This window comes from Prionailurus viverrinus, chromosome E2 (genome assembly GCF_022837055.1).
Source record: "Prionailurus viverrinus isolate Anna chromosome E2, UM_Priviv_1.0, whole genome shotgun sequence".
NCBI classification, from domain to species: domain Eukaryota; kingdom Metazoa; phylum Chordata; class Mammalia; order Carnivora; family Felidae; genus Prionailurus; species Prionailurus viverrinus.
The window spans coordinates 35,231,551-35,242,184 of NC_062575.1; the positions used below are offsets into that span (position 1 = coordinate 35,231,551).

At 55.0% G+C, this 10,634-nt stretch overlaps 1 protein-coding gene across 3 annotated transcripts in view; it reads left to right on the forward strand.

The window, feature by feature from the left end:
* The window catches only part of ZNF423 (zinc finger protein 423), a 334,910-nt gene extending 326,073 nt beyond the window's left edge, over window positions 1–8,837 (forward strand). For all 3 annotated transcript variants that reach the window (XM_047836283.1, XM_047836284.1, XM_047836285.1), the window contains one exon: window positions 8,143–8,837. In XM_047836283.1, coding sequence (XP_047692239.1) covers window positions 8,143–8,172 — 30 coding nt within the window. In that variant the 3' untranslated portion in view covers window positions 8,173–8,837. The remainder of the gene's footprint in view (window positions 1–8,142) is intronic.
* Window positions 8,838–10,634: the final 1,797 nt, after the last annotated feature.

Below are 10,634 nucleotides of genomic sequence, written 5' to 3' on the forward strand. Positions count from 1 at the left end.
CCCAGACTTCTAATAGAAGGCTGCAGTTTCCCTCCTTATAATCTATTCTCTGGTGGGTTTTATTTCCAAAGCACAGCAGTACAGAACCTGCCCCTTTGGGAGTTCGTTGGGCTTTTTTTTTTTTTCCCCCTACAACAATCTTTTCTCTCCATTTTCACTCAAAGAAAGATGTTTTCCCACCTCATGGAACCGGCGGTTGGCCAGGCCACCCGCTGGGCTCTTTTGTGTTCTGGGTGCTGCAGGGCACTGGCGAGAGGGGCATTAGAGAGGGCCCCTTGCCTCCCCGCCTGGGCTCGGGAAACCCAACGGTCACACCTCCAACAAAAGCTTTCAGGTGACATTTAGGGCCCTGAATCTGCTCCTGTTCTTGGCTCTGAAAGAAAGTGGTAAATCCCCCTGCCAAAGCCAACCGTGCTGCTCCCTGGAAGCTGGAATCTCCCTGCAGGCCAGGAGTTCCGGATGGATTGAGGCTCTCACCCGAGAGACAGACTTCCCCGGCTAAGCGGGTGCGACGCTCACTTCCTGCTGCTCTAGAGTGGCAGACGACAGCCTGTCTCGCTGTCTGGGAGACGGGACTGGGAAAGCCTTGCACACATCCCCGAGCATGGGGCGGGGGGGGGGGGGGGGAGCTTGCTTTTGCCTCAGAGGATGTTCCAGGGCTTTGTCCCAGGCCAGTGGGTCCCTAGCCTCACCCCGGACCCTGATGCCAAGGAGGGGTATCACTTCATACGGCAAACCTTGATCTGCTGTCTGTGTAAATGGTGGCTTGCTGGGTGGGGGCCACAGGGGGGACGCGGGGTGCATGCATGTCACAGCCTGGGCCCCCCGGGGAAGCGGCTGCATCACCGGGCAGGCATTTAGAGGGAACCTTGGCCATCACTCACTCCTAATTTTAATGACGTGCATTAGCTAAATTGTGTTCTGAGTATTCATTCAGTGCTGTTTATGGCGTGCTCTCGAGTGCGCTTACCGTTTGTCAGAAGTGCAAACTAGCGAACATACGAGCCTTTAAGACAGGCCATCTGTTCGTCTTAGACCTTTGGACGATTGTCAAACGCTTCTAAAAATAAGTGCTCACTAGCAGAGAGGGGCTGCCCAGGTGATACACAGCAGAGAGGGAAGCAGGGCTGTCTGTGTCTGTACCCTCACCAAAGGGAGAAGTATAACTTGAGTGTTGGGGGTAGGGAGGAGGTGGAACCCAGGAAGGGAGCAGAGGGAGGTGGGGGGCATGAAGGCCCTGCTGGTACCCCTTTTTGGCTGGAGGTATGAGCTTTTCCCTGTTCTGTCCCTTTCATGTAACTCCACAGCTCAAATACCTTCGATGGCTCCCCATGGCCCAGATTTAAGGGCGAACTGCCTCGTCTCGCATCACGGAGCCTCATCAATAAGGCCCCCACCTTCCTTTCCAGGCTTGTCTCCGTGGCACATACCCTGTGCTTCTGCCAAGCTGAATTATTCATTGTTCCCTCAGCATATGCTGTGCTTTCCACATTTCACAAGCAGAACGGCGCCGTGGGTAAGAGTGTGCTCTGCACACAGACTGCATGGGTGCGGATCGGGCTCGGCTGTCACCAGCTGCAGGATCTCCATGCTCTCTGTGTTCGTGCCTCAGTTTTCTCATCTGTAAAATAGGGATAACAATCATATTTAACTCCCAGGGTTGTGAGGTTTAAATGGGTTAGTATAATCAAGGGTTGAGAATAGTGCCTGGCACACAGTGAGCACATGATAAATGTTAGCTGTGATCATTAGCAGTTTTATTGGCACCTCTGTACCATTCTCCGGGGGGATCATTCTCCTTGGAAAACTGCGCTCATGCACCCACACACGTACACACACACACAGTGCAAACCCTAACCAGGCCATCCTCAAATGGGCAGCTGGAAGGCTGGCTTCTTCCTTAAGCACCTGCCTCTCAGAAGTCCTCTTTCCCTAGTCCCTTTTTGCAAAATCTCGTCCCCTCCTTTGGCCGTGAGCTTGTAAATGGCCAAGATGTACCTTATTCTCTCTCTGTCTTATGCCTACTGCACTGCACAGGGCCAGGCTCCATGTTTGTTCAATGAACAAACATCAGAATCTCACTTAGCTGAAACATGGCTTCAATGTTAACCTGAAGTGTCTACCTTTTCCCCTGGAAGCAGAGGGAATATCTTCCCATGGTTAAGGCAGATTTTTGGACCAGGCCTGTGAGAGCCACCGTGGCTGCAGCCTGCCAGGGAGTAGCCTAGCGGTGGGCAGTGGGGAGAAAGGCCATCCACCACAGCCTCTTTCCCAACCTAGAGCCAGAGAGAGGTGATGTGGGGTCAAGGTGAAGCCAGGTGGGTTCTGCAGGTGAGGGCAGGTGAGACGTTCTAGGTGTTAGGGGGACAAGTGTTCCTGCACCCTTAATTTGCCACAGGGATGTGAGGGCCAAAGCCCTGGGGCCAGTCCTTCTCTGGTGGCCCTTAAGAGTGAGGGTGTGTGAGTCTGGCTCCCCCGCCCCCACGGAACTGTGAGCTCCTCAAGAGAGAGGGCCCAGCCTTCAACTCCGTGTGCCAGTGCCTGGCTGGGGGTCTGACACACAGGGAGTCCGTGAACAGCTGTGGAAGAAATGAGTAAATGAGTGGCTGAATGAGTGCATGAGTGCATACCTCTCTCCCCCACAGAGTCTCCCTGAGCCTCCCCTCCTCACCAGATACCTCACTCTGCCCCCAGGGGGAGGTGGGGCGGGAGGGAGAGCAGTGAATTGTGGGACTGAGGCTATACCCAGGGGGTTATGGGGAGGAGACAGTACCTTTAGCAGACTTCTGCTGCTCCTTCTGCTGCTCCAGAGACAGGAGCCTCCAACACTCTGACATCTCTGGAGCACTCCTCAGATCCTGCCAGCCCTTGGAGGAGGAGCTGGGAGAGGCATAGTTGTTCGGATCATCAAACTCCGTGTGGCCCACACTGCAAGCCCTGAACCCCTTGGTGCCAAGGGGGTCCAAGGATCCAAGGAGGGAACAAACAGCCCTTCTCTCACAGAGATCCTTGTCTGCTCAGGAAGACTCTCCTGAACACCATTTATGGAGCACTTTCTCTTGGCCAAGCCTGGGAGCTGTGCGTGCGTGCACGTTAATTTCCGGAGTCCTCAGGGCCGCTTGGGAAGAGGGTTCTGTTATTACTGCCCCTCCCCCTAGTCCAGAGGTCAAGGACCTTGCTCAAGGCCACATGGCTATCAAGTGGCAGAGTCAGAATTCAAACCCAGGACTCAGCCTGTCTCAGCCCACTAAGGCTACTTGCGATCCCCCGGGCAGTGGTGACTGAGAACAGGGCACTTGCTAAGGGCCAGGTGAGGTGCTAGGACTTTAGGTTTTGTCCTCAAAGTAGCTGGAGCACAGGAATTGCAGCTAATAACGCAGTCCAAGAGGGACATGCAGTGCAGAGAACTCCTCTCCAGCCTGTGCCTGTGCATCTTGGGGTGTGCGGAGAAGTCCCTTGTTACTTCACAGACACTACTATCCAGGCCAGCAGGTAGCCAGTGCCTCTGGTCTCCCCCACTTGACACTGTTGGGGGTGGGTGCCATAAGGAGACCCATAAGGGTCCCAGAGAAAGGGACAGAAAGCAGAGCTAAGACCTTGAGAAGGAACCCCTGTTGCAGATTAGGGAGGGGCACACTGTGTCCATGTGTGTGTATGATTGTTGAGGTGCACAGTGTGTGTTGGGCCAGGGATGCCTCCTGGTTTTGGGGAGACCAGAAGGGGCCCATGACAGAACCTCTGACTGGACCACTTAGGTGTGTGTCAGTGCTTTAGGGAGGAAGGTCCAGCAACAGGCTCTGTGCTCCTAGCACTCTCCTCTGTGCTCAGCACACACCCTGGCTTGGGCTCTAGGTTAGGATCATTTGGCTGCTGAATCCCAGCAACAAGCAAGGTGACTATCACCCGGCAGATTCAATGAAGGCTTGAATGAATGAATGAATGAATGGCCATACAAATGAAGGCAAGGGTGTAACAAAAGGTTCCTTGGCCCCAAGCGCTCTGTTGACAACTTGCGCAGATAGAGGTCTCAGCAGGACCCCAGACACGACACCTATAGCACCCACCGGCCTGCCACACCCTCACCCATCAGGAACTTATGTGCCCGGGGCAGGTGACCCAGTGCGCCAGGCATAGGCACCCAAAACAGGTCCTAGCAGAAACCTCTCTCCTTGAGAGCCGTGTGCACTCTGCAGAGTGAATGCATCTCAGCTGCAAACCAGTGCCCCTATCCCCTCCCTCCCTTCCCCCCACCCCCATTTTATTTTTTTCACCTGCTTCTCGGCCCACACCTGCGTCTCCCTGGCAGGCAGAAAGGCCCTTGTGGATGCCAGGCCTCCCCTCTGGGTGCCTTCCAGTCCTTCCTGGCTCCCACCCCCACCCCACCCCCGGCCTTTATGGTGCTGGGAAGTGTTTATCTGCAGGGTTGGTAGTATCTTTAAAAAACGATTTTCTTCCTTCTCTGAAGGGGCTAAATATAGCACAGGCATAAATAGAGAAATAGACATTAAGCCAAATGCCCTTGTGAGAGCCATGCCGGGTGGAAGGGGCTCTTTAAGACGGCTTGATGAAGCCCCCGCCCCTCGAACCACAGCAGCTAGCCTCGGGGAAGGAGCGGAGGCTTTTAGGTATTCACCTGTGCCGATCGGCCGTGGCTCTGCCAGGAGCCGCTCAGCGCACAGGTGTGTTGGGTGATTGGTGAGTCCTGGTGACGGGTCCCCGCCACCCCCTCTGCCCTTCCAGAGACTGTGCCCTCAGGCTGTGGAGGAGCCCATGCCCTCCCCAGCCAAACACCTGGCCTCCTCAGCACCCCCCAGCACACACACCCTTGTTGGGTGGCATGGACTGTTCTCCCTCGCTGAGCCACCATCTGCACCATTCATCCCGCACAAACGTTTGGGTGTCTGTGTTCTTGAGCATCCCCAACCCCCAGCAAGCCCCTTGAGAGGGGTGGGCCCAGCTGGAGTTTTCCCCTACCCTGCTCTGTGCCTGACCCAGAGCAGAGTATCCAGCAGGTACTTAATAACGCAGTGCCTCATGAATTCTGGTGCCCGGTCCCCTTGGGGCATCAAGTTTCGACATTTCCATCTGCTATGACATCCTGGGCTTTTGTTCTTGTAGAACTTTAAGGAAGGAAGTTTTACCCTTCGGTCTCAGAACTCTCTCTGAGGAAGTTCTTTCTTGAGTCTCACTCAAGAACTGCCTGCTACTGCTCCTTAAGAGAAAAGGCCCACTGTGGTTTTCGTCTGACAGGTGGCATTTATTCTCTTATTTTCCTGACCAGTGGTCCTAAGCATAGGCTCCTGCCTCCTGGATTTCTGTGCCAGCAGCCTGTGGATGAGCCAGTGTGGACCATGTGTGTTATACTGGCCCTGTTCTTGGCCCCGTGCTTGCCTCCTGACAAGAGGCTGTTTCATTATCCAGAGATCCCTGGACACCCCCCTTTCCCCCATGGTAGTGGTGGGTGGTCCTTGAGGATTTTGTAGAGATCAAATATCATGTCTGGTTTTCTGTTGCTTATGGAACAGAGTCTACATTCAGGGACATTCAGGGCCTAAATCCCTCCCGGTCCTCCATGTACCTCTGTGCTGGGATCATCCCTCTGGTGCCTGCATTTGCCAGGCTTATTCCAGCCTCCACACCTTTGTGTTGTGTTGTGCTGTGTCTTCCACTCAGAGCGCCCTCTCCCCTTTCCATGTTTCAACATCCGTACACTTAGCCGTTTATTTATCCTTCCATTGATTCATTCAAAAATATTTACTTAGTGTCTACTTGGTGCCAGGAACCATAATTTGAGGACAGAAAAAGAACTGTATATGTTTATCCTCCTAACCTCCCTCCTCCCCTCTCTCCTCCCCATCCCCCCCACAAATAAAGGACTGACCACACCCAGGTACCCTGGCCACGTGGCACTGTTAATTGACTGGCTGTTGGCAGGGTGGCAGAGTGAGACCCCCGATCATTCCTGGGCAGCTGTGCTTGTCATGTCACCACTGGGCACTGCATGCCCAGCCCTGGGCCAAGCACTGTGGGGCTAGGAGAGGAGGTGATGCAGTTCAGCAGAGGAGGCTAGTCTTGCGCTTGGGAAGCACATAGATGTGTGGGAGGTGGGTCGGAAGGCCTGGGGGCGCTGCAGGGAGGGATGGCAAGTGACTAGGTGCTCGGAGGACCTCAAGCATGGTCTGGTTGGGAGGAAAGAGAGAGGAAGTGAGAAGTGAATCAGCAAAGGCTTGGAAGCCAGGAGGATGTTTTGCCGTAGGGTGGGTTTGGCTCCCTGCAGGACTGGCTGCCTGTCCGTGCACAAGTGCAGGGAGAGGTGCCTGGGCTGGAGGGTGGGCGTTCCCATGGAAACCGCCGCATCCCATCTGTGGCCTCAGACAACCTGCCTTGTGCCTCTGGGTCCGTGGCACCCCCACCGAGGTGCCAGGCCTCGCTGGCAGAGTCTGTCCTCATGCCTGGTGTGGAGTGTGGATGATCTGTGGACTGGGATGCCTGTGAGTTGTGGGGTGCTGGGAAGCCTGCCTTCCCACCCAAGGCCCTTGCTTTCTTGGATTCCAGTTGCCTGGATCAACCCCACCTGATTCCTAGCTGGATGACCTTGAACCGGTAACTGAGCCTCTCTGAGCCTCATATCCTCATCTTAACCACGTCCTACCTTGTAAGGCTATTGTGGGGATTGAAAGAAATGTACCTCTAACAGCACAGAGCACGTGTGCTTGCCAAGCACCAGCCATGTGGCCTGTACCCAGGAGCCCAAGGAAAGAGGACAGCAGTGGTTGGCGCTCTGTGCTGCGGGCATCAGCAGGCATCTGCTGCGAGTGGACAGGGCACTGCCCCTCCCTGGCGGTGAGCTTGCCGCAGGAGTTGGTGACATCACCACCAAGGCAGCAGCAGTGCCAACTGTGGGAAGGGGGCTGCCACGGGGGCCCTGGGCCAGGGAGCGGAGGTGGCTCCAGGCCCCCCGGCAAAGCTGTAGGCGTCCGACATTCTCTGGTGGCCCTCACAGCTCAGACCTGGAGCCCGGGAGAGAGACGCAGCGCCGCGTCTGACCTCTGGTGGTCATCTGCAGAGCTGCAGGCCGGCGGCTCCCTGCCCCAGAGGAGTCCCTGAGCGGGCTGGGGCGCCCAGCTGTTGGGGAGGCAGGGGCACCCCTGAGACCTTGCTCCTCATGACTGGAGGTCCAGTGCTGCCCCCAAGCAGGGGCTCCTCTGCCCCTGGTGGATATTGCTTAATTTCTCCAGGTGGCATGAGGTTGGACACTACTTGAGGCTTTGATAAGATGGGTCTGGATTTAGAACAGGGACCATTGAAAAGAAAATCACACTTGGAGGCCAAATGCCACCCCCGGCCCCAGGCCAATGGCTCCTCTGAAAACAGATCAGCGCCGCTGGCCTGCTCCGTCTGGCATCAGGGAAGAAATGCCACGGGCTATGGTGAGAGGGAAGCGTTTGGCCAGAGGGTCCCACCTGGACCCTGGACGCCCAGGCGGTTTCGGGCAATCCGGGTAGACCGCACACTCTTCTGGCCGCAGCGCTGTCACGTGACCCGGCTGGCAGGCTGCCTCCTCCGGCGCCCTCCCGCTGGGTGACCCGTCCTCGGCCGCAGGCACCACTGCCGCCCACTGCCTCAGCACGTCTGTGCCACTCGGGTGTTTCTTGGCCGCAGAGCCGCACGGCACATCTGCTGTCTCCCTCCGCGAGGCTCGGAGCAGCTCCCCGGGAGGACCGACAGGGGGTTCTGGGGAAAGCCTGCAGGCAATCAGATAAGAGTGTGCTCCTCCTCATCAGAGCAAAAGGGAGACGGAGAGAGGTGAGCAAGGAAGGTTTTAATTCCTGCCAGTCTCCTCCTGGCATGTCCCCTCGCCCTCCCTATAGCCAGCCCCCGTGGTTAAGGCCTGAACGGTCTTTAAAAAAACAATTTATAGAGAGCCCAGGTTGGCAGCAACAGGAGCTCATCCCCGAGCCCCAGAGCAACGTGGCGTCTTGGCAGCTGTGTCCCCCGAGCACTTTTTCCTTGTTGCATTTTGTTTTGTAATAATCGAGACGCTTTTCTGTGGCTCCCGGCGTAAATGCACTGAGTGGGAGGGGACGGGCCTGCTCTCCATTCTTCTGCCCTCATGCGTGTCTCCTTTCTTCGCCTTTGCAGAACCACACGATGAGCCAGCACGCACAGTGAGGGACCGCTCGACAGGACGCCTCTCCGCAGAAGGCTTGCCGGAGACGCCGTGGGGAGGGCCATTTGAACATTACATCCAATCAAAGTGTCATTTGCAACCCAGATGTAAAACTCTAATGATTTGGCCATGAGGCGCTGCTATTATAAGCAGCTGGAAATGAATATTAATGGCAGAGATTAAAAGTATTCCATGCTCAGTATTTTTTATTGTCCTGCTACAGCTAGTGTGCTTTTAGAGTTTCCGCCGAAGACTACATTTCTAGAGTTAGAGAAACCCGCTTTTTGAGGCTATTGTCCTTTGTTCCTTCATGTATTATATTGATAGTTTTTAAAAAAGGATTAGTGTGATTTTTTTTTCCTTTGCTTCTTTTTTTTCTTTCTTGTTTTTCTTTCCTCCCCCCCCCCCCCCTTCGGTTAACTACTTTTTAATTGCAATTCTAGGTAATTGTGCATCGTGATGTGATTGCTTGGCTATTGTCTGAATATTTCCTTTTAATTTTTTAATTAAAGACTAATGCTTTGATTGGATTTGCCAGTTCACCGGACAGTGATTAAAACTATGTAATGAATATAATCGGTTTCAGTGCAACTGGATGGTCTGCTTTTAAATGTGACTTAATCTGACTGCAGTAACTAGTACAGTTCAATAAAGGGAATCCATGCGATTAGCATCTGCTGCCTGGTTCTCTCCTCCCCAGCTTGGGGCTCTGGGGGGGAGGGGGGGGCTGTCGTCACCCATAGGGTGTGTCCCTACGAGAGTCCCCTTGGGATCCCATGTGCCTGTGGGGACCTGCGCACAATAGACCCAGCTTTCCTCAGGAAGAAGGACACATAGTAACCTGACACATGCAGTCTGGATCAGGTGGCAGTGGTCATAGAAGTCAGAACAGAAGGGATCCTTAAAGATGAAATACTTTGATCTTTTCATTTGTGGATGGGAGAAGCTCAGGCGTAAGTGGGCTTATCCATGATGGGCCCTTGTTTCTCCCCCTGGGGATGGCTCTCCCACATGCTGGATGCAGGTGGTCAAACGGTTAACCCTTACCTCCCCAGGACTTCAGGCAGGACTTGGATTCTAGTTGTGGCCACGGCATGAGGATGTGACAGGAGCTGGGGGCTGCAGAGTGGAGCCGTGTGGGAGCAGCAGGTTCCCAATCACAGACATCAGTGAGATGTGGAAGTGCTGAGACCCGTGGCCGGGGCCAGGACTCTAGTGGGGCAAGCCAGGTGCCTACAGCACAAAATCTCAGGCCCCCCCCGCCCCGCACTTGCAAACCCCAAGAAGGGGTGTTTCCTGACACTACACCCTGGTTGCTTTGCTTTCCTCACCTCCCCCGGCCCTGCTGGCACCCCAGGGCCCACCCAGCAACCTCAGGCTCCCACACCTCCGTCATGCTGGTTCCTGGCTGACTTGCCAATCAGAGGCCAGGGCTTCAGAACCTGCGCGGGGAAGCCCTTCCTTGTTAACTTTTCACAAGGGGCAAGAAAATTGGTTATTACCCTCTGCAGAGCGGAAATGAAACAGGCAGACAGATTGCACCTAATTACAATGTAATACTAAGTCCGGGCGTGGAATTTGTAGCAATTATACCCAGCATCTTCTGACTCCCATATCGAGGGGCTTCTGGTGACCTGTAAGAGTTCCCCTTTAAAAAGCATCCCCATGTAAGGGGGTGGGATGTTTAGTTTTACAAAATGTACATCACACCTGCACGGACACACAGACTCCTGCCAGTGCTGGGCAAAATGGAGCAGTCGCCCCTAGAATTCGGGGTTCTTGCCTCCTGGAAGTCCAAGGCAGCAAACTTCAATTTTCAGTACCCTAGAGACTTGGCCACTTTAATGGGGAGACCTCAGGGTAGGTATTGGTGTTCCCCAAAGTGTGGCCAGCCACAGTCTGCCCTGCATCCACAGCCGGGCCTGCCTTGGAGACAGCACCAAAGGCTGTGGGCAGGACCAGCATGTCCCAGGGTTTGCCAGATCACCGTCTCTGGGCCCTCTCCAGCTCCAGATTTATCCTGAACCCCATGGAGCCCAGGTGAGTCCTCAGTAAGTACCAACAGATTTGATTTGACGGTTGGTGGCGTAGGGCTAAATTAGTCACTGCCCCCATTAAAAATACAGCGGGGGGTTTAAGAGCTTTTCACGCCATGTGGGAATCAGCAGCGAAGCCGGCGGATGCCTTGGGTAAGGAGAGAGGCGGCCTAGGGGACCGGGAGGTAATGAGGTTTATGGCGATGACAAGGCAGCCAGGGAACCCCACCGACTCCCCCCTCGCCTGGGCCCATTGTTCTCTGGCTGGCTCTGCCCCCGCCCTTCTGCTGAGAGCCCCTCGTGACTTCTTGAGGGGAGGGGGCTCAAAGGGGGACACGGGGGCCTTTACTGGGATTGGTATTCATCACCATCAGACACTACTGGGGTGGGGGTTGTGCAGGGCTATAAGCCTGTGCTTTGGAGACCAG